At 53.2% G+C, this 24,013-nt stretch overlaps 1 protein-coding gene across 4 annotated transcripts in view; it reads left to right on the forward strand.

The window, feature by feature from the left end:
• Positions 1–13,561: 13,561 nt before the first annotated feature.
• The window catches only part of c11h3orf14 (chromosome 11 C3orf14 homolog), a 30,751-nt gene continuing 20,299 nt past the window's right edge, over positions 13,562–24,013 (forward strand). Inside the window, exons 1-2 of one of the 4 annotated variants that reach the window (XM_038810531.1) lie at positions 13,562–13,713; positions 14,503–14,630. In XM_038810531.1, coding sequence (XP_038666459.1) covers positions 14,581–14,630 — 50 coding nt within the window. In that variant the 5' untranslated portion in view covers positions 13,562–13,713; positions 14,503–14,580. Of the gene's footprint in view, positions 13,714–14,263; positions 14,631–24,013 lie in introns of those variants that run through there. The other 3 variants (XM_038810533.1, XM_038810534.1, XM_038810532.1) reach the window with 3 other exon arrangements.

The raw sequence follows: 24,013 nt of genomic DNA on the forward strand, positions 1-24,013 counted from the left end.
TGGCACCGTTCCCAGATCAATCCATCGACCGTTAAGAGGCTAGCACCAGCACCACATGAAACGCGACCGATTCTAATGAAAAACGGTGTCTGGTTTGTTGGATTCGTGGTTGGCACTTGAGAGGCTGACAAGCTGCAGCCGCATATAAGCGCTCCACTCCCCCCACACACCATCCCAGCCAACAAGATGGCAGCAAGGAGAGCGGCACCGCGGTTCACCGATGTTGAGTTGGAAACCCTACTAAACAAAGTGGAGGAGAGGAGGGCCAGCATGTACTTCAGGGTGGGAGGCAGTTGCCACCCACTGCTGTGCACTGGGCCTGGACAAAGATGGGAGATGTAATTAGCGCTGTGGGAAAGACCGCTAGGACCGGCCAGCAGTGCCGCGAGAAAGTGCACGATCTCCTCGGGGCGGCCAGAATGAGTAGGCAGCACTGTGTAAACCTCATCCCTACTCACCCCCCCCTCCCCACCTGGGGGTGACCGAAACCCCACCCTGCACCACCTGCCAGCACCCATACCTGCTGCCATGGCCGGGTATCCTGGCCACAATGGCCACCTGCCACCCTCCCCCTGTGCTGCATGCGTCCGACTATCTAACACTGTGCGTTTTCTGACGCCCCCACCCCCCGGAGAAAGCGGTGCACAACCACCGGCAGCGGGAGGAAACTGGAGGGGGTAAGCGGGACCTGCAGCCCCTCACCGCAGCAGAGCAGTGGGCACTGGACCTGATCAATGGGCCGAGGGAGCAGGCAGTCACCGAAGTGGAGGTTCGCATCAGGCGAGCAAGTGACACCACGCTGAGTTGCGGTTCCCCATGGTATGTACGTTCACCACCCCCATACCCCCTACTTCCCTCATGAGCCCTATATCCCCCATACTGCACCTCCCCCCCGCACACACACGGCACGACCCCAGCAACTGCCACCCGACACCCCAACCTGTGATCCAATCATGCGTCTTATTTTGTGTTTTGCAGGATCACCTGGAGATGACGCAGGCCCATCTGGTGCAGACATTGTCAAACCCAGGGGTGCAACCCGCGGGTGGGTCGCGGGCAGGTGTCGGGAGGGTCGTGGAGCCGTCCGTTGCGGCGCTCCCTATCGCGCAAATCCGCGCGCAACAGCTGCAGCAGCCGGTTTTTAACTATGCCGGCTGCAAGCGGCCTTCAAAACGGCCACGAACATATAAAGAAAATTGGGCTGCACTTTTTTTATATGGTTGCAGCCTTTTTGTTACAAGTTCGGGGGGCCAAAGGCACCGAAGGAACAAAGGGACCACTGGGACCAAAGGGACCCAAAACCATTTCCTCCATTTTTGTCAGCAACAAACAAGGTAAGAGAAAATGGTGGGTTGCGCAGGTCAGCCGGTGTGGGCCGTGAAGGTCGGCCGGGTTGGGTGTCAAAGGTTGGCCGGTTCGTAAAAATGGGTCCCCGGAAAAAAAGAAGTTTGAAAAGCACTGATCTCATGTACCGACCCCAACCACAACCCCAACCCCAGGAGAAGAACAATGAGGAGGACATGGACACGAACAGGAGCCCTTGACCCGCAGCCGGGGACACCCTGGAGCACCTATCCGGGGATGACACTGTTTCCACCACCCTCCACCATCCCAGAGACACTCACCTCAGTTGGGCACCTGAGTGAAGAGGCTACTGGGGCACTATCTAGTGCGCACCGCACACACAAATCCGGTACAGCAGGTGGAGGTAGGAACTCTTGGGGGGGCAGACTGTTGGAGGCCAGACTGACCCCAGCAACTGGCTGCCTTCTGGAACAAACAGTCCCATCTATTGTGGCGCTGTAGTCTCAGAACTAGGGATTACATGAGGGCGTGTCGGCAACTATCCAGCACCTGCAGGAGCAGTTGGAGGAGCCTAAACACCTGCAGGAGCAGGAGATGGTGTCAACCATATGTGCAACCCAGGCTAACACTGCACGGGGGCCGTCTGCAGTTGAGGCCTTGGGGCAAAGGTTTTGGACATGGGTCAAGATGTCCAAAGCCTGGGGTACTCTGTGTGGGTGGTGGCCAAAGCCCAGGACAGGACTGCCCTCTCAAAGGCAGCCATGTGCCAGTGCCACCTGGACATTGTAGTAGTGCTCCTGATCATGGCCCAGTCACAGCAGGCCATGGCTGAGAGTGTCGGTGGCATTGCCTAATTGCTGGCTGATGTGGCACAGACCCAGAGGGAGGTGGCTCAGTCCCAGAGGGAGATGGCGCCAGGAGAGTCTCAGCAGTTAGCTCCGCTTGCACCCCCTTCCCATGGGATAGCCCAGGGGCCATGGGTAACCCCGCGGGAGGCGGGGGTGCTAGGTCCCACACGGGTGATTCCCGCAGGGGAGGTGCTGGAACAGCACAGCACCTCAGGCTCCCCCTCTCATGTCCTGGGCACATCTGGTGGGCAGCGGAAGAACAGGGAAGCACCACGACACCTGGGAAACAAAATCAGCAGCCAGACTCATCCAGACCCGCTCGCCTCATGAGACGGCCGCCAAAGGAGACCCAAGTCAGAAGGCAGGAATCATCTCAGGCCACCTCCATTATTGATGTACCACCTGGAGATCCACTTAGGTACGAGGCAGTGTCCCTGATAAGGAGGAAAACTTGTGGGCTTACCTGGGCGTTGAGGACTCGAAGCTTGTGGATGTCGGCAACGGCATCGGCGGCAGATTCGAGGTAAGCTTCGAAGCAGCTAAGCCAATGCTCAAATGTCGCAGTGGCATCGGCTGCTTGGGGGTACAGTTCCAGGCGATCAGGCTTGAGTGATGCATCCATCTTAAGCGTTTAGCTTATTAAATTGATGCGCCATCAATTATAACAAAGACGAGTTGTGGAATTAAATTGTGGCTTTAATAAGCTAAACGAAAACCTGCTGGCAACTGATCCCGAACTGGGGCAGGGCCAGAGGTTGGCCACCTTTATACACAGACTGAGGGGAGGAGCCACAGGCGGAGCCAGCAGAGACAACAAGCAATATATACAATGCAGTAACAGTGGTTTACTACATTCATCCCCTGTTAAAAAAAAAGAGTCCGGCAGGGGTGAAGTGGACTTAAAGATTGAGTCTGTGGACTTCCGGTTGCGGCTATGCGGAGCTAAGCCGCACGTTCGGCAGCTCCCGCTATTTAGGGAACTTTGGGCCGTTTCGAGGGCCCCAAACGGCACTGTTTCTACGCATCCCGGTGGGGGAAAGTGCCTGGAAGAACTTGCCCCACACTATATGGTGCTCACCCGGAGTGGGGGGAAGAGAAAGGCTGCAGTAACTCCCCAATAAAAACGGGGGAAGAAAAACAAAATGGCGGCCGGTGCTCCCGCTATTTAGGGACTTTTGGGCTGTTTCGAGGGCCCCAAACGGCGCTGTTTCTACGCATCCCGGTGGGGGAAGGTGCCTGGAAGAACTTGCCCCACACTATTTGGTGCTCACCCGGAGTGGGAAGAAGAAAAAGGCTGCAGTAACTCCCCCAAAAAAACGGGGGAAGAAAAACAAAATGGCGGCCGCGCAACACCCGAGGACTGGTGGAAGTGGGCGCAGGAGCAACAGGCCTCGCTCCTACGTTGTTTTGCTGAGCTGAAAGCTGAGCTGCTAGACTCCATGAATGCAACTACGACCAAGCTGCTTGGGACCCAGGCGGCCCAGGAGGAGTCTATTCGGGAGCTGCAGCGGCAGGCCGTTGAAAGAGAGGAGGAGGCCGTGGTCCTCGTGGGGAAAGTGGAGTTGCACGAGGCACTTCATAAAAAGTGGCAGGACCGCTTGGAGGAGCTGGACGTTCGCACGAGGCGAAAGAATCTGAGGATCCTGGGCCTGGCGGAGGGGCTGGAGGGGTCGGATCTCCCGGCGTATGTGACCACGGTGTTGAGCTCGTTGATGGGAGCGGGGTCCTTCCATTTGCCTCTGGAGCTCGAGGGAGCGCACAGAGTGATGGCCAGGAGGCCCAAGGCAGGTGAGCCCCCGAGGGTGGTGCTGGTGCGGTTCCACCGATTCAGTGACCGGGAGTGTGTGCTGCGCTGGACCAAGAAAGAGAGGAGCAGTAAATGGGAGAATTTGGTAGTGAGGATCTACCAGGACTGGAGTGCGGAGGTGGCGAAGCGGCGGGCCGAGTTCAACCGGACGAAGGCGGTGCTTCATGTCAAGCAGGTCAGATTTGGAATGCTGCAGCCTGCGCGTCTGTGGGTGACATACAAGGACCGGCACCATTACTTCGAGTCCCCGGAGGAGGCGTGGACCTTTGTACAGGCGGAGAAGCTGGACTCGAACTAGGGCCTGGGGACATACTTTGGCCGGCATTGTTTCCGCTGTGGCTGTTTTGTTCCAACTGTTAACTTTTTTAACTTCGACATGTGTGTTATGTATGCTGGTTTTCTGTTTGCTCTGTTTACGGGTGGGTTTGTTTGTTGGGCATGGTTGTGGGTTAGGTGGGGAGTGTTGGGGGTTTGTGTTCTATATGTTCTCTTCTGTACGGGGCTGGGGATTGAGGGGAAATTGGTTTTTGGGGAACTGCGTCAGAAGGGTGGGGTGTGGCAGGGTGAAAGCGCAGGCTTTCCTCTGGTTTCCCGCACTGCGGGGCAGGGGGGGGTGGAGCCTGCGGTGGGGGCAGGGCCTCTACGGGTCTTCTTTCACGCGCTGCAGCAATGCCAAGGAGGTGTGGCAAGAGGGGGATGACCCCATGCCGGGAGGGGATAGGTTTTGGCGGGAGCTGCCGGGGTCAGCAGAAGTCAGCTGACTCACGGAAGTACCATGGAGGGTGCGTCGCGGCTAGGAGGGGTCCTAGCCTGGGGGGGGGGGAATACCGGGTTGCTGCTGGAACGACTAGGAAGGAGCCGATGGGGGCCGGGGGGGGGGGGGGGGGGGGGGGGGGGGGGGGAAGAGGAGAGGCGCTATCACCATGGAGAACGGGTCGAGCGGGGTGTGCTGGCCTGGGGCGAACATCTGCCAAGCTATGGCTAGTCGGCGGGGGAGGGGGGCGGGTTGCCCTCTGATCCGGCTGATTACCTGGAACGTGAGGGGGCTGAACGGGCCGGTTAAGAGAACCAGGGTGTTCTCCCATCTAAGGGGGTTGAAGGCGGACGTGGCTATGCTCCAGGAGACCCACCTGAAGGTGGCGGACCAGGTCCGTCTGAGGAAGGGGTGGGTGGGGCAGGTTTATCATTCAGGATTGGACGTGAAGAACCGGGGGGTGGCGATTCTAGTGGGGAAGAGGGTGGCGTTTGAGGCGGCTGAGGTGGTGTCGGACAAGGAGGGCAGATATATCATGGTGAGGGGTAGGCTGCAGGGAGAGAAGGTGGTGCTGGTGAACGTATAGGCCCCGAATTGGGATGATGCTGGCTTCATGACGCGCTTGTTGGGCCGCATTCCGGACCTGGAGGCAGGGGGCCTGATCATGGGGGGAGACTTTAACACAGTGCTGGATCCCACACTGGACCGGTCCAGTTCAAGGACGGGTAGGAGACCGGCGGCGGCCAAAGTGCTGAGGGGATACATGGACCAGATGGGAGGGGTGGATCCCTGGAGGTTTGGGAGACCGAGAGCGCGGGAGTATTCCTTTTTTTCTCATGTCCATAGGGTTTATTCCCGGATATACTTTTTTGTCCTGAGCAGGGGCTTGATTCCGAGGATGCAGGATGCCGAGTACTCGGCCATAGCGATTTCGGACCATGCCCCGCACTGGGTTGATCTGGAGATGGGAGAGGCGCGGGACCAGCTCCCACTCTGGCGCCTGGATGTGGGGATGCTGGCAGAGGAGGAGGTGTGTAAGAGGGTTCGGAGAAGCATTGAGGGGTATCTGGATACCAATGATACGGGGGAGGTCCAGGTGGGGATGGTCTGGGAGACTCTGAAAGCAGTGATTCGGGGGGAGCTGATCTCCATCCGGGCCCACAGGGAAAGGAAGGAGGGGAAGGAGAGGGAGAGACTGGTGGGAGAGCTTCTGGAGGTGGACAGGAGATACGCGGAGGCACCGGAGGAATGGTTGCTGGGAGAACGGCGCAGGTTGCAGGCCAATTTTGACTTGTTGACCACCAGAAAGGCGGAGACACAGTGGAGGAGGGCGCAGTATATGAGTATGGAGAGGAGGCGAGCAGGATGTTGGCGCATCAGCTCTGTAGGCGAGATGCGGCTAGGGAAATTGGTGGAGTGAAGGATGGGGTGGAAATGTAGTGCAGAAGGGGACAGAAGTAAACGGGGTCTTTAGGGACTTTTACGAGGGATTGTACCGGTCGGAACCTCCGACGGGGATGGAGGGGATGGAGAGCTTCATGAACAGGCTATGTTTCCCAAGAGTTCAAGAGAGGCTGGTAGAGGGGCTGGGGGCGCCGATAGAGTTGGAGGAGCTAATCAGGGGGATCGGGCAAATGCAGTCAGGTAAGGCCCTGGGGCCGGAAGGGGTCCCGGCGGAATTTTACAAAAAATATGCGGACCTGGTGGGTCCCCTGCTGGTGCAAACCTTCAATGAGGCATGGGAGGGGGGGGCTTTGCCCCCGACGATGTCGCGGGCACTGATCTCTTTGATCCTAAAACGGGATAAGGACCCCTTGCAGTGTGGATCATATAGGCCTATCTCGCTCCTTAACGTAGACGCTAAGTTGCTGGCGAAGATCCTGGCTACCAGGATAGAGGACTGTGTGCCAGAGGTAATTCATGAAGGTCAGACAGGATTTGTCAAGGGGCGGCAGCTCAACACGAATGTGCGGAGACTGCTCAATGTTATCATGATGCCGGCAGTGGAAGGGGAGGCGGAGATAGTGGTGGCGCTGGACGCAGAGAAAGCGTTTGATAGAGTTGAGTGGGGGTACCTGTGGGAGGTTCTTGGACAGGTTTGGATTTGGGGAGGGATTCATCAAATGGGTGAGGCTGCTCTACGCGGCTCCGATGGCGAGTGTAGTCACAAATGGAAGGAGATCGGAGTACTTTAGGCTCTATCGTGGGACCAGGCAGGGGTGCCCCCTGTCCCCCTTGCTCTTTGCACTGGCGATTGAACCGCCGGCCATGGCGTTGAGGGAGTCAGGGAAATGGAGGGGTCTGGTGCGGGGTGGGGAGGAGCACCGGGTATCGCTGTATGCGGACGACCTGCTGTTATATGTGACGGACCCAGAGGGGGGAATGCCGGGGGCGATGGAGCTGTTAGCGGAATTTGGGGGCTTCTCGGGCTATAAGCTAAACTTAGGAAAGAGCGAGGTATTTGTAGTGCACCCGGGAGATCAGGAGGAGGGAATCGGGAGGCTCCCCTTCAGGAGGGCAGTGAAGAGTTTCAGGTACCTGGGGGTGCAGGTGGCCAGGAGTTGGGGGGCTCTTCATAAGCTTAACTTCACCAGACTAGTGGAACAGATGGAGGAGGAATTTAAAAGGTGGGACATGGTGCCGCTATCGCTGGCGGGCAGAGTGCAATCCGTCAAAATGACGGTTCTCCCGAGGTTCTTGTTCCTCTTCCAGTGCTTGCCCATCTTTATCCCAAGGGCCTTTTTTAAAAGGGTGACCAGCAGCATCATGGGATTTGTTTGGGCGCATGGCACCCCGAGGGTGAAGAGGGTCTTCTTGGAGCGGAGTAGAGATGGGGGGGGGCTGGCGTTGCCCAACCTCTCGGGGTACTACTGGGCGGCCAACGTGTCGATGGTGCGTAAGTGGGTGATGGAGGGGGAGGGGGCAGCATGGAAACGGATGGAGAGAGCGTCCTGTGGGGATACAAGCCTGGGGGCCCTGGTAACGGCATCGTGGCCGCTTCCTCCCACGGGGTATACCACGTGTCCGGTGGTGGCGGCTACCCTCAAGATTTGGGGGCAGTGGAGGCGACATAGGGGAGAAGTGGGGGGCTCGATGGAGGCTCCGTTAAGGGGGAACCACAGGTTCGTCCCGGGGAACATGGATGGGGGATTTCAGGGATGGTATAGAGCGGGCATTAGACAGCTGAGGGACCTGTTTAATCGACGGAAGGTTTGCGAGCCTGGGGGAGTTGGAGGAGAAATTTGGGCTCCCGCCGGGAAACATGTTTAGATATCTGCAGGTAAAGGCATTTGCTAGACGGCAGGTGGAGGGATTTCCTGCGCTCCACGCGAGGGGTGTGAGTGACAGGGTGCTCTCGGGGTTCTGGATCGGGGAGGGGAAGATATCCGATATCTACAAGCTTATGCAGGAGGTGGAAGAGGCATCAGTAGAGGAGCTGAAAACTAAGTGGGAGGGGGAACTGGGGGAACAGATCGAAGACGGGACATGGGCTGATGCCCTGGAGAGGGTAAATTCTTCCTCCTCGTGTGCGCGGCTTAGCCTCATTCAATTCAAGGTGCTGCATAGGGCCCACATAACTGGGACGAGGATGAGTAGGTTCTTTGGGGGTGAAGATAGGTGTGCCAGGTGCTCGGGGAGCCCAGTGAACCATGCCCATATGCTCTGGGCATGCCCGGCATTGGAGGAGTTCTGGAAGGGGGTGGCGAGGACTGTGTCAAGGGTGGTGGGATCCAGGGTCAAGCCAGGATGGGGACTCGCGATCTTTGGGGTAGGGGTAGAGCCGGGAGTGCAGGAGGTGAAAGAGGCCGGTGTGCTGGCCTTTGCGTCCCTAGTAGCCCGGCGAAGGATTTTGCTACAATGGAAGGACGCGAGGCCCCCAAGCGTGGAGACCTGGATCAATGACATGGCGGGCTTCATTAAGCTTGAGAAGGTCAAATTCGCCCTGAGAGGATCGGTGCAAGGGTTCTTTAAACGGTGGCAACCTTTCCTCGACTTTCTGGCTCAACGATAGGGTACTGGGACAGTAGCAGCAGCAACCCGGGGGGGGGGGGGGGACGTTGATTATGTTTGCTTATTTTATTTAAATTTGATTTATTTAATTTTAATTTATGGTTATGTTTTCTTGTGGGGGGGGGGGGGGGGGAGTGTGACACATGTGATGTTACGGTTTGGGGGGAATTGTGGGTGTTATGGGGCTGTTAGTTGCATATTACTCTTGTTGCTATACTTGTTGTTATATTTTTATACTTTCTGTAAAAAATTCCAATAAAAATTATTTAAAAAAAAAAGATCGAGTCTGTCGGGGGCTTTGACCTTCCGCCGTGAATGCCTCAGTCCCGACTGTGGTGTGGGCACTGGTGTTGAGACCTGCGTGTCCGGAAGCGTGTAGTCTTCTTCTTCATCCAGTAGTTGAGTCGGTGGAGAGGGAGACAGACGGTGTAGGGGCGGGGTGGTGGTGATGGTCGCTGGGGGGCCTGCGGGTGCCAAATTCCGAAGCAGCCGAGTAGCGGTGGAGGGAGACGGTGTAGAGTCGTGGGTGGTGGTGATGGTCGCTGGGGAACCTGGGGGTGCCAAATCCCGAAGGGAGACTGTGTCCTGCCGCCCGTCATGGTGTGCCACGTGGGCATATTCTGGGTTGGCAAGGAGGAGAAGAACCCTTTCGATCAGGGGATCCGATTTATGACTCCTCGCATGCTTCCGGAAGAGGACGGGCCCTGGGACTGACAGCCAGGACGGGAGCGAAACCCCGGAGGTGGACTTCCTGGGGAAGACAAACATTCATTCGTGATCATTGGTGGCAGTGCACAGAAGCGACCGGACAGAGTGGAACGCATCGGGAAGGACCTCCTGCTAGTGGGAGACTGGGGTCGTCTAGACCGCAAGGCAAGAAGGACGGCCTTCCAGACCGTCGCGTTCTCCCTCTCCACCTGTCCGTTTTCCCGGGGGTTGTAGCTGGTAGCCTTGCTTGAGGCGATGTCCTTGCTAAGCAGGAACTGACGCAACCCATCACTCATGAAAGAGGAACCCCGATCGCTATGGATGTAGGTGGGGAAACCGAATAAGGTGAAGAGACTGTGCAGGGCCTTCATGACAGTGGCAGAGGTCATGTCAGGGCATGAAATGGCGAAAGGGAAACGTGAGTACTTGTCAATAATGTTGAAGAAGTACACGTTACGGTCAGTGGTGGGGAGGGGCCCTTTGAAGTCGATGCTAAGGCGCTCAAAGGGGCAGAAAGCCTTTACCAGGTGCGCTCTGTCTGGCCGATAAAAGTGTGGTTTGCACTCTGCGCAGACCTGGTAGTCCCTGGTCATGGTCCTGACCTCCTCGATGGAGTAAGGCAGGTTGCGGGCCTTGACGAAATGTAAAAAACGGGTGACCCCCGGGTGACAAGAAGTCATTGTGGAGGTCCCGAAGTCGGTCTACTTGTGCGCTGGCACATTTACCGCGGGATAGCGCATCTGGGGACTCATTGAGCTTCCCAGGTCGATATAAGATATCATAATTGTAGGTGGAGAGTTCGATCCTCCGCCTCAGGATCTTGTCATTCTTGATCTTGCCCCGCTGTGTGTTATTAAACATGAAAGCAACCGACCATTGGTCAGTGAGGAGAATGAATCGCCTGCCGGTCAGGTAATGCCTCCAATGTTGCACAGCTTCCACAATGGCTTGGCCTTCCTTTTTGACGGAGGAGTGTCGAATTTCAGAGGCCTGGAGGGTACGGGAGAAGAAAGCAACGGGCCTGGCCGCCTGGTTGAGGGTAGCGGCCAGGGCAAAGTCAGACGCATCGCTCTCCACCTGGAACGGGGTGGACTCGTCTATTGCGTGCATTGTGGCTTTGCCAATATCTGCCTTGATGCGGTTGAAGGCCAGACAGGCCTCAGCCATCAGGGCAAAAAGGGTAGATTTAATGAGTGGGTGGGCCTTGTCCGCATAATTGGGGACCCACTGGGCATAGTAAGAGAAGAGCCCCAGGCATCTCTTCAGGGCATTGGGGCAGTGGAGGAGGGGATGTTTCAGGAGAGGGCACATGCGGTCAGGGTCGGGCCCTAGGACCCCGTTTTCCACCACGTAGCCAAGGATGGCGAGGCGGGTTGTGCGGAAAACGCATTTCTCCTTATTATATGTGAGGTTAAGGTGTTTAGCGGTGTGGAGGAAATGTCGGAGGTTAGCGCCATGGTCCTGCTGGCCATGGCCGCAGATGGTGATATTATCCAGATATGGGAACGTGGCCCGCAGCCCGTACTGGTCAACCATTCGGTCCATCACTCGTTCGAAGACCGAGACCACATTGGTGATGCTTAAGGGGACCCTGAGGAAGTGGTAGAGGCAGCCATCTGCCTCGAAGGCAGTGTGCTGGTGGTCCTCCGGGCGGATAGGGAGCTGGTGGTACACGGACCTCAAGTCAACAGTGGAGAAGACTCGATACTGCGCAATCTGAATGACCATATCAGATATGCAGGGAAGGGGGTACGCATCGAGCTGCGTGTACCGGTTGATCGTCTGATTGTAGTCGAGGACCATCCATCGATGCTTCTCCCCAGTCTTGCGACCACCACTTGGGCTCTCCAGGGGCTGGTACTGGCCTCTATGATCCCTTCCCACAGGAGTCGCTGGACCTCTGACCTGATAAAGGTCTTGTCACGGGCACTGTATTGTCTGCTCCTAGTGGCGACGGGCTTACAGTCCGGTGTGAGGTTAGCGAAAAGCGAGGGTGGAGCGACCTTAAGTGGCGCGAGGCTACAGACAGGGAGGGGGGCATCAGGCATGGGCCCACTGAAATTCAAGGTAAGGCTTCGGAGGTGGCACTGAAAATCAAGACAGAGTAATAGGGCAGTGCAGAGATAAGGGAGGATGTAGAGCTTGAAATTAGCGTACTCTACACCCTGTACCGAAAGGTTTGCGACACAGTACCCCCGGATCTCCATGGAATGTGATCCGGAAGACAGGGAGATTTTCTGGGTCACGGGTAAAATTGGGAGGGAGCACCCGTATCTAGGTGGATGAAGCAGTCAGTGCTCCCGGAGTCGAAGAGGCAGGTCGTCTCTTGCTCGTTGGTCCGGATGGCCATCATGGATTTAATGAGGTGATGAGGTCAAGAGTGATGGAGGCGGAGCTTTGGAAGGTGGGTGGGCTGTCCGAGAGTAGCGGAGGCCAGCGTACGACTGGGTGAGCAGGGGTTCCAGGAGGCAGCGGGGTGATTCCAAGATGGTGGCCCCCACGTGGCGGGTGGCGTCAAAGATGGCGGTCCGCACGGGTTGCACGTGGCGGGTGGTGTCAAAGATGCCGGTCAGCACGGGTCGCACGTGGCGTCGAAGATGGTGGCCCCCACGGGCCGGACGTGGCAGATGACGTGGTAGAGGGGGGGCAGTCCCGACAGTCAACATGCAGCGCTGCTGCTGCTGGGTCTGGAAACTTTAGGAACAGGTCGGGCCTGGTAGACTTTGGCGAAGTGGCCCTTCTTTCTGCACCCGTTGCAGATTGCGCTCCGTGCTGGGCAGCATTATCTGGTGTGCTTACCCTGGCCACAGAAGTAGCATCTCGGGCCTCTGGAATTGGCGGATTGATGCGTGGTACAGGCTTGCGACGCACCTGGGTCGGTTGACGGCGGTGCCCACGAGGTCCACGAGGGTGCCGCGTGGTCGGAGGTGAAGGCATCCATGTTATGGAAGGCCACTTCCAGCGAATTCGAGAGCTGTACTGTCTCTTGGAGGCCGAGGGTACCCCCTTCTAGCAGGTGCTGGCAGATGTAGTTAGATTTTATGCCAGCAACATAGGCGTCCCTGATCAGCAGCTCCGTGTGCTGGACAGCCGATAACCGCCTGACAACTACAGTTCCGGCCGAGTACCCGCAAGGCGCACAGGAATTCGGCCTGCGATTCTCTAGGGCGTTGACACCTCGTGGCAAGAAGATGCCTAGCGTACACCTCATTTACTGCCTTGACATACTGCCCCTTCAGCAGTGTTATCGCCTCCGCGTACGAGGCAGTGTCCCTGATAAGGAGGAAAACCTGCGGGCTTACCCAGGCGTTGAGTACTCGAAGCTTGTGGATGTCGGCGACGGCATTGGCGGCAGATTCGAGGTCAGCTTCGAAGCAACTTAGCTAGTGCTGGAATGTTGCAGTGGCGACGGCTGCTTGGGGGTCCAGTTCCAGGCGATCAGGCTTGAGTGATGCATCCATCTTAAGCGTTTAGCTTATTAAATTGATGTGCCATCAATTATAACAAAGGCGAGTTGTGGAACGAAACTGTGGCTTTAATAAGCTAAACGAAAACCTGCTGGCAACTGGGGCAGGGCCAGAGGTCGGCCACCTTTATACACAGACTGAGGGGAGGAGCCACAGGCGGAGCCAGCAGAGACAAGCAATATATACAATGCAGTAACAGTGGTTTACCACAATATATATAATACCGTAACAGTGGTTTACCACACTATCTTCCACTGTTTTAAGATCGCCTGCACCTCTGAACAGGTGAGTGGAGCAGGAATTGGTAATTGTGCAGGAAGCGACTAACCTGGTAAGTACTGAACAATGGCACAATATGGGAGCGAATGGACCCAACATTTTCAGGCACTGTATTGAAGGTCTTGTTTATTTATACAATTTCAGTGAATTACTAATGGTTGTAATTAAAGTTTCTCTGGTTTCAGGAAATCTTTCTTCCACCTTTGGATTCCTTGTTTTCCTGCTCACGGATGACCTCTGTAGCTTGTGGAAATTTTCACATAGTACCTACTTGTGCAAAACCAGAAACAAAGATACTTAGTGACAGGCTGCCCAACTGTAATAAGGTAAAAATAATAACATGTGCAGATGTCAAAAGATCAGGCATGGCATCATCGCATATCACATGGTCAGACAATCCCATGATAAAACCTCCAGGAATGCCTCCCCAAACAGAGCTGGAAATCCCACTCTTGGCTGTGATTATTTACTAATTTTGCAATATTTGCGGTGTACTTAAACCGAGAGATTGCAGCTGTTCAAGAGAGCCGAGCAGTAAGTCACATATTTCAAACCTCTTCTGCTGGATTTGCTGTTTAAATAGCAAATCTCCCTGCCAAAGTGCAGCAATTTACCGCCGTGGAAAAGCGCAATGAGGATTGTGAACCTTCGTCCGGGTCGAGCAGCTCATTGTCTCTGCCGCCCGGCTGGCTGAGCACAACCGGGTTCAGAGGCAGCACCTTACCGGGGAAGAAGGGGGAGGACTGAAACAGAATTAAAGTTTAAAACAGCGAGTCAGACTGGAGCTGCTGTCACTGGTCTTGAGCTGCCACCTGGGGGTTGCCATGGCGACGGATCCCCTGTGCTGCTAGGCCCCTTCCCCCTGGCAGGCGAGGCCGGGCTCCGCCGCCCCTTCCCCCGGCAGGCTCCGCCGGGTTCCGCCGCCCCTTCCCCCGGCAGGCTCCGCCGGGTTCCGCCGCCCCTTCCCCCGGCAGGCGAGGCCGGGCTCCGCCGCCCCTTCCCCCTGGCAGGGGAGGCCGCCCATTCACCCGGCAGGCGAGGCCGGGCCGAGTGTGATAGGCGGGGTGGAGTTTGCCTGGTGAGGCTCGGCTCGCTGACTTTGAGCTCTCAGCGGGACTAGATGGGTGCAAGGCGATAAATAAAACAACATAAACTGCTTCCTTCTTAGACTCACTTTACATTTGTCCGTTTAACGGAACTGTTTAATCGTTTATAAACCAGGATTTGCCAGGCCTTGGTCTGCCAGGGAGGGGAGTGTAGATCCAGGCTGTCAAGAACCAAGTGAAAACCTGGCATTAACTGTTCCTGTTTTGTTTACACCAGTAGATATTTGCATTTCAGAGATACATCAGTATCTGGGTTACTTTCACCACGAGAAAACACAAACTTCGTGAACTGAAAATGTCTTATTTAGCCCATGAAGTTGAACTGAGCAAGCGTCATGAAAAAATGTAAGTGAATTAAGGTAAACCTAGGCTCTCCTGTAACTTGGGCGTAGTTCAAAAAACAGGAACAGGTCTTTGAGCCCTCCAAGCCTGCGCCGATCATGGTTCCTGTCTAAACTAAAACCGTCTGCACTTCGGGGGTCTATTCTCCTCATATCCATGTATTCGTAAAGATGCCTCTTAAACATCGCTATTGTATCTGCATCCACCACCTCCCCCGGCAGTGTGTTCCAGGCACTCGCCACCCTCTGTAAAAAAAAACAACTTGTTTTGCACATCTCCACCTCAAAACTTTTCTCCTTACATCTTAAACCTATGCCTCCCAGTAATTGACTTTCCCACCCTGGGAAAAAGCATCTGACTGTTCACTCTGTCCATGCCATTCAATTTTGTTGACCTCTATTAGGTCGCCCCCTCAACTAGGTTTCAGTGAAAGCAATCAGAGTTTATCCAACCTTGACACATAGTTAATACCCTGCAGACCAGGTAGCATCCTGCTACACCTCTCCTGTATCCTCTCCAAAGCATCCACATCCTTCTGGTAGTGTGGCAAACAGAATTGTACACAATATTCCAAATAATAATGTATTGGTGTCAAAGTAGACTTAGATTAACACTGCAATGTGGTTACTGTGAAAATCCCCTAGTTGCCACGCTACCGCACCTGTTCAGGTGAACTGAGGGAGAATTCAGAATGTCCAATTCACCTAACAACCACATTTTCTGGGACTTGTGGGAGGAAACTGGAGGAAACCCATGCAGCCACAGGGAGAACATGCAGACTTCGCACAGACAGTGACCCAACCGGGAATCGAACCTGGGTCCCCGGCACTGTGAAGCAACAGTGCTAGCTACTGTGCCTCCCATTGTGGCCTAACTTGGATTGGATTGGATTTGTTTATTGTCACGTGTACCGAGGTACAGTGAAAAGTATTTTTCTGCAAGCAGCTCAACAGATCATTCAGTACATGGGAAGAAAAGGGAATTGAACAGAATTCAAGAAAATACATGAGAATACATAATAGGGCAACACAAGATATACAATGTAACTACATAAGCATTGGCATCGGATGAAGCAGACAGGGTGTAGTGTTAATGAGGACAGTCCATAAAAGGGTCATTTAGGAGTCTGGTGACAGTGGGGAAGAAGCTGTTTTTGAGTCTGTTCGTCCGTGTTCTCAGACTTCTGAATCACCTGCCCGATGGAAGAAGTTGGAAAAGTGAGTAAGCCGGGTGGGAGGGATCCTTGATTATGCTGCCTGCTTTCCCCCGGCAGCGGGAGGTGTAAATGGAATCTATGGATGGGAGGCAGGTTCGTGTGATGGACTGGGCGGTATTCACGACTCTCTGAAGTTCCTTGCGGTCCTGGGCCGAGCAGTTGCCATACCAGGCTGTGATGCAGCCCGAGAGGATGCTCTCTATAGTGCATCTGTAAAGTTGGTAAGGGTTAATGTGGACATGCCAAATTTCCTTAGTTTCCTGAGGAAGTAAAGGCGCTGTTGTGCTTTCTTGGTGATAGCGTCGACATGAGTGGACCAGGATAGATTTTTGGTGATGTGCACCCCTAGGAATTTGAAACTGCTCACCATCTCTACCTCGGCTCCGTTGATGCTGACAGGGGTGTGTACAGTACTATGCTTCCTGAAGTCGATGACCAGCTCTTTAGTTTTGCTGGCATTAAGGGAGAGATTGTTGTCGTTGCACCACTCCACTAAGTTCTCTATCTCCCTCCTGTATTCAGACTCGTCGTTGTTCGAGATCCGGCCCACTATGGTCGTATCGTCAGCAAACTTGTAGATGGAGTTGGAACCAAGTTTTGCCATGCAGTCGTGTGTGTACAGGGAGTAGAGTAGGGGGCTAAGTACGCAGCCTTGCGGGGCACCGGTGTTGAGGACTATTGTGGAGGAGGTGTTGGTGTTCATTCTTACTGACTGTGGTCTGTTGGTCAGAAAGTCAAGGATCCAGTTGCAGAGTGGAGAGCCAAGTCCTAGGTTTTGGAGCTTTGATATGAGCTTGGCTGGGATTATGGTGTTGAAGGCGGAGCTGTAGTCAATAAATAAGAGTCTGATGTAGGAGTCCTTGTTTTCGAGATGCTCTAGGGATGAGTGTAGGGCCAGGGAAATGGCGTCTGATGTGGACCGGTTGCGACGGTATGCGAATTGAAGTGGGTCAAGGCGTTCCGGGAGTATGGAGGTGATGCGCTTCATGATCAGCCTCTCAAAGCACTTCATTACAACTGACGTCAGGGCCACCGGGCGGTAGTCATTGAGGCACGTTGCCTGGTTCTTCTTTGGTACCGGTATGATGGTGGTCTTCTTGAAGCAGGTGGGGACCTCGGAGTGGAGTAGGGATAGGTTAAAGATGTCTGTGAAAACCTCTGCCAGCTGGTCCGCGCAGGTTCTGAGTGCACGACCAGGGATCCCGTCCGGGCCCATCGCCTTCCGTGGGTTCACTTTCAGGAAGGCCAATCTGACTTCGGAAACTGTGATGGTGGGTATGGGTGAATTATGGGTTGCTGGGGCACTCGATAGCGGGTTGTTGGTTACCTGCTCAAACCGAGCATAGAATGCGTTAAGTTCATCGGGGAGGGGTGCACTGCTGCCAGAGATACTGCTCGGCTTGTATAAGCTCAGATAACTGAGGTTCTGGACAGCTGCAGCATGACTTGCCAATTTTTATACTCCATAGACAGTTGAAGACAACCATGCCGTATGCCTTTTTGCCTCCTTATCCACCTGCATTGTCACTTTTCAGTGATCTGTGGACTTGTACACCTCGATCTCTCTGCCTGTCAATAAATCTTAAGCCTTCAGCTTAATAAGTAGCTGCTGTCATTTCAGTTTTTTTTTTGTTATGAACCTGAATCGTTAACTCTTTCTGTCTCCTCAGATGCTGCCTGACCTGCTGAGTGTGTCCTGCACTTTTGTTTTTATTTCAGAATTCCAGCAGAAACTGTACTTTGCTTTTGTATTGGTGCAGTTGAGAGCAAACCAGTTTGTCAGACTTTCTTATAATTTAAGGGTTGTGCACATTCCTCTCATTGTGAACTTGCGTGGCGGAGAATTTGCTGTGAATTATCTAATATTTTTCTCTTGCCTACCTTGTATCATCAGGCACCCAGTGAACTTCATACTCTCTATTCAATTAATTTTTCATCACCGGTTCTTTCAAATGCAGTTCTATTGTCAATTGCTTGTACTGAACAAACCAAATTAAGTGTGAATTTCTTTTACTTTTAAAATGGTTATACCAATGGTGCATGAGTTGTTCTTCAGAAGAATTAATAACAAGACAATATGAATTATTCAAATATATATAACCCTCCCCAGAGGGGAAATTTATTCAGCCACCATTATGGATCAGATATATAATTGCCTTTGGACATATTGGGAATACAAAAATGCACTTCTACACCATCAATTCAAAAAGTTAAATATAGTAAACAGTTGCATAGATGCTAGACCACTGATCAATGTGGTCACACTTATATTCAATTACCTATGGTTTTTGTCAACATCAGCTTAGTAGGCATGACCGAAATGGTCAAAATTTCCAGTCAAGATAATGGCTAGGCTAATGGTGAGCTCTGTTATTTATGGGTAAAAGGCACAACACCCTGCAGTGGAGAGCAGACACGCAGTTAAATGCGAATATCTAAAAGTTGTTATCTGAGTTGCGTCGATCCACTACTAACTCTCTGAAACTGGTCAATCCACTACTAACTTTCTGAAACTGGTATCTTGCCTTTAGCCTCCTCTTTGAAGAACTTGCTATATTTTCTCATTAAATGTGTCACAGAAAATTAAGTCTTGTGATTTATAAGCATGAATAGCTTACTAACAATTAGCGATCACCCCTTGTACCTATGGACTAGCCTCAAGTAATTGTTGCACATGGAGAACTAAATCTCATTCTCCACAGAAATCATACTGATTTGTGTTTATCTGACTCAAAATGAATGACTTCACAATTCCTCACATCAAACTTGCACCTGCTATAGTTTTGCTTATTTACTTTGCTGTGTGGCTTTATAACTTCCTTCTCCAATCCACACACTGTATTGTACCTCCTAACGCCACTGCAAACTTGACCCATTTTCCTCCAAGTCACATTTTGCTGTAGAAATAACTGAGCCCAGCAACAAATCACCAGTATTTGCATAGAAATCTGACAGCAATTCCCAGCTACCCGATGTATGCACAGTTAATCTAGAAGCTGCTGTTTGAGATACTGGCAGCATTCTTTTCCTGGTCAGACTTAAAAATGGCCCATAAGTATGTGATGAAAAGCTGCATACAGATCCCTGGCAAATTCCATTAGACACATCCTGCCAATCTGATGAGGAGTCCTTGCACTCTTCTCTCCTTCCTCCCAACCATTGCAGAAAGAGAAAATAAAATATTTGTAGAAAATTTAAATCGGTTTTGTAGTAGGATAGACATGACATTGGAATTTTAATTGAGAAATAAAAAATGGTGCACCTCGGTTGAACAAAAATGCAAAGACATGCAATAAATTCAGTTGGAGATATGGAAAGGGGCCTGGAGGTAACAGAAGATGCATAATGTTCAATATTGTGACAAAAAAACAATAGAGTACAGTGTGCGAGGTTATGCAGATGGTTTATATTACATTGGTTAGAATACATTTTGGGCATTGTGATCAAGTCTAATGTACAACAACAAAAAAAGCAATAAGACTGCTTCTAAATGGAATGAGGATTAATTACAAATATATGTTCGAGAAGTTCCAGCTCTTCTGAAAGGAGCCCAAATTCCCATCTCTTCTGCCATAGGCCTGCTTGACTTGTGGTGAAAAGGCAGAGATTTTTTTGCCCAGATACATTGAGATGTAGTTGGAATCTAAAATGGACTGGGATAACATCCTGGAACTCCCTCCCTAACAACACATTGTGTGTACTTATACCACAACCACTGCAGCGGTTCAAGAAGGCAACTCACCACCACCCAATTGGGGATGGACAATACATGCTAGCCTAACCAGCGATGCCAACATCCCGTAAATGAATAATACAAAAATAGGAGTTAGGACCCTTTGAGCCTGCCCTTCATTCAATAACATCATGGCTGAACTTGGGTCTCAGCTGCTTCTTCCCGGACTATCTTCATATCCCTTGATTCCCTTCGTAATCAAAATCTAACCATCTCCGACTTGAATATGCCCAGCGAATGAGCATCCACACCTCTCTGGAATAGAATTTCCCTTAAGTTCGCAACCCTTAGCAAAGACTTTTCCTCTTGGTTCTAAATGGTTGACCCCTTATTCTATACTCCCCAGCCAGGGGGCACATCCTTCCAGCATCTATGCTGTGAAGCCCCTTAACAATGTTATATGTTTCAATGAAATCACCCCTCGATGATCTAAACTCTGGGGAATGTAGGCCTGGTCTACTTGACCTCTCTTCATAAGATAAATGCCTCATCTCAGGAATCAGCCTGGAAACTTTGTTACACTCCCTGGGTTAGGAGACCAAACTGGACATAGTGCACCAGGTGCAGTCTCACTAAGGTCCTATATAATTACAGAAATACATCTTTTATACTCCAATCCCTTTGTAATAAAGGCAAATATATAATTTGCTTTCCTAATTGCTTGCTATACCTGCATGTGATTCATGCCAAGGACACTGGATCCCTCTTAAAAGTCAATATTTCCCTTTTTCTGCATTTAAGAAATATTCTGCTTTTTTGGTTTGGATAAAATGGATAACCCTCACATTTCTCCACATTATTTAATCTGCCATGTTCTTGCCTACTCATTGAACTTGTGTATATCCTTTTGCAACCGCTGTGAACTCTCGCCACTGTTTACTTTCCCACATAACTTTATCTCGTCAGAAAATCTGGATATATTGCACTCAATCCCTTCATTTACGTAATTAATATAGGGCGCGATTCTCCGAAAAGATTTAGAAGTGTGGTAGCAAGTGGGAATTGCCACGAGCTTCCCGATGCTGAGCCTAGCGACGCTGGCAGTGCAATTCAATGTTAATTGATCCACTTTAATGAGACCCCGCGGGCTTCTCAGTGCAAATGAAGGCTCGCCGGCCGATTTGGCAGGACCGCACTCGCCAGTCCCCCGCTAACAAGGTCGAGCAGCACTTAAACAACTCTTGCACAGCCAACCCCAGTCAACTCTCAACCAGGGCACTGAGAAGAACGGCCCCAAGATTAGGTCCCAAGCCAGGCGGGATGTCCTGTTCCCCCAAAGGTCCCAGAGGGTGAGCCACAAGGCAGCCACTGCTACCTAGAATGAGGTGGCAGCGGCTGTAAGCTCTGGGAGCGTGACCAGGACGACTGGCCTCCAGTGCTGAATGTAGGTCAATGACCTATACCGGGCAGCACAGGTGAGTAGACACCAACGCAATCATCCCCCCTCGATACCTTTCCGCCCCACGCGAGAATCCCCCCCAACTCTCCATGTGGCTCACAATCCTCCCTTCATTTCTCCTCTCCCTTTAACTCTCCGCCCCCAACCTTTCCTTCAGTGTGGCTAATGATGCGCGCTCTTTGTCTCCGCAGGAGAAGCTCTCGCACAATCGTCAGGAGAGGGCCCAGACCGGCGGCGGGGTGTCGGATTTCAGAACCTTCACCACCTTTGAGGAACAGGCCCTGGAGATAACGTGGATGGCCGAGGACAGAACGGCCATCAACGCAGAGGTTGGCGGAAGCCGCGGAGGTGAGCAAGCACCTGGCCCCACTCGGAAGATGTAGGTTGTTATTGCCTCACTGACTGACCCATCCCTCCCACTGACCACATGTCCATTCTTCCACAGAACCTCCAGCTGACGACGATGGCCGATCCAGGGTGGCACCCTCTCTAGCCTCCCTTGAGAACACTTCAGAGGAGACCTCAGAGGAAGATGTGATCGATGCGTCACGGCTGTCATCCCCACCCTCCACCAGCGCAGATACACTTAGCTCGGTGGGAAACATTTGTCAGGCGCCTGGAGCACAACCTGGTGAGGACCACACAGCTGCTGATGCACATCAGGTGGAGGTGGAGAAGGAACCCCCAGGCGAGACAGCAGTCAGAGGTCTGCTGGATCCCAGGACCCAGCTAGGTCCCAACCTGATGCTGAGCCTCTGGTACATGGTTACCTGGAGCTGATGGAGATGTTAGGGTGTTGTCAGGAAATTTAGAGGAAGGTGTTAGCGAGACTCCAGCAGGTCCATAGCCAATTGGAGGAGTCCTGGAGACGACGGGCGCAGGAGATGTCACTGGCAATGCATGGCACCAAGGCCAACGTTGAGACCACAGTGGAGGGCCTGGTGCACGACGTTGGTACCAATAGTGAAGGTGTTCAAGGCGTCGTAGTCGGTGATGGCCATGGATGAGTGTCTTGGCAGAATGTCCGACTCGCTGGAAGATGTTATCCAGTACCAGGCTGACCTTGATGAGATGCTGTGGGACATGTCCCGCTCTCAGGTTTGAATGGCCGAGGCGCTGCCGAGCTTGTCCCAGTCGCAGGTGGGCATTGCTGAGGTGCTGCAGAATACAGCCCAATCACTAAGGAGCATCACCAAAGGCGTCGACACCTTGGTGCACACTTTGAGGAGCCGCCAGTGCTGGAAGGTCCAGGCGATGCAGGGGAGCCAGGGTCAAACCGGCGACCCCCCTGTCCCAAGGTGAACCCTAGTGCCTTATGAGCATCGACTGGGAGGAGGGGGCACTGGGTGCCAACCCGGACCCATGCCATGAATTAGCAACAGTGGCCACCAGCTTCCCCTGAGTTCCACCCCGCTGATGAAGCCACGTCTTGAGGTCAGCACATGGGTCAGGATGCGTGGCTGTGCATGTGCTGTCGACAAGTCCTTCCGGCCCCAGAGGACACCCGCCAGGGGTATTGAAGGCCATGGGACGTGGTATACAGCTGGTTGCCTCCACCTCAGATGTGCGTCCTGGGGAGACATCTAGAAGTAACGGAAGAGTTAAGAAGGCCAAGCACATAGAGGTTCACTGAGGGTACTGAGAGAGAGGTCGGGGGTGAGGGGCGAAGGTGTTGGGGAGAGTAGTGCGGGACCATCGGGAGAGTGGGGAATTATATGAAATTTGTGGCATGTTTAAAAACACTTGAGCACAACCAGTATGACGTCCCTGTCACTTTCCTCCGCAATGTGAGCCAACCTACGAACCCTACACCCATCTCTCAGTGCCGACGCAGACCCAGCACCCTGGAGTGATGTAACACATAACCACCCCATTTCCCACCTTACCAGGGTATGGCATCGATACTGGACCAGGCCACACCCTATGTGAAGCAGGCGAGTATGAGGGCCTCCCTGGACCTCCTGGCTTGCCGGACCCTCTCTGCTGCTGCCTGTCCTGTAGCCTCTGGCTGGTCCTCCAGTCCCCCTGCTGGCCGAGGGCCGCCTCATTATCCTCGTTCTCCTCCTCCTCGGTGGACACATGTTTCTCCATCCCCAACCTCCAGCACGTCACCAGGTTGTGGAGGACACAGCAGACCACCACAAAGTAGGCGACCCTCCAGGCGGTGTACTGCAGGGCATCCCCGGAACAGCCGAGGCATCGGAACTGCATTTTGACCAGATAGATTCACCGCTCAGTGACAGCGCGAGTGGTCACATGGGCCTCGTTGTATTGGGTCTCTACTTCAGTCTCCTGCCTCTATGTTGTTGTCATTAGCCAGGTCTTCAGCGGGTACCCTTTTTTCCCCCAAGAGCCAGCCGCCCATCCAGTGATGGTCCTCTAAGAGGTCTGGGATGACCGACTGCCCCAGGGTGTATCTGTCCCTGAGAAGCGTACACATGTGGTGGTCACACACAATCTGTATCTTCAGGGAGTGAAACCCCTTCTTGTTAACATAGAGCACTCCCAGATGGCTCGGTGAATGCAAGGCAACATATGTGCAGTCTATCAGCCCTTGGGGCATCTTGGGGATGGTGGAGGATCCTGCTGCCCAGGCATCTGGTTGGACTTGGTCCATTTCAGAGTTTATATAGGTTTCCACCCAGGCAAACAGGGAATTCATGACCTGCCAGATGCACCTGTGGGCTGTGCCTGCGAAATGCCATACAGGTCTCACTTGAGCCCTGGAACGATCCCGAGGCGTAAAGGTTCAGGGCTTCGGTGACCGTGATGACTACCGGGAATGGGTATCCTCCACCTCCATGTGGTACCAAGTCCGCGAGAACATGGCACAGGTGATGCACCATCTCCTTGTTGAGGCGGAGCCTCCTGCGGCACACGCTGCCCGTCATCTGTTCAAACGACCAGCGACACCTGTACACCTGGGCCTGATGGGCAGCCAGGTCCTTAGGGTGTGGTACAGGGTCCGGCACATGGCCGCTTCCTTGAGCAACATGCTGCTGCCACCAACTCTGAAGTCTGACCGCCCGGTCTAGCAG

The sequence above is a fragment of the Scyliorhinus canicula genome, chromosome 11, assembly GCF_902713615.1.
Source record: "Scyliorhinus canicula chromosome 11, sScyCan1.1, whole genome shotgun sequence".
Lineage (NCBI taxonomy): Eukaryota > Metazoa > Chordata > Chondrichthyes > Carcharhiniformes > Scyliorhinidae > Scyliorhinus > Scyliorhinus canicula.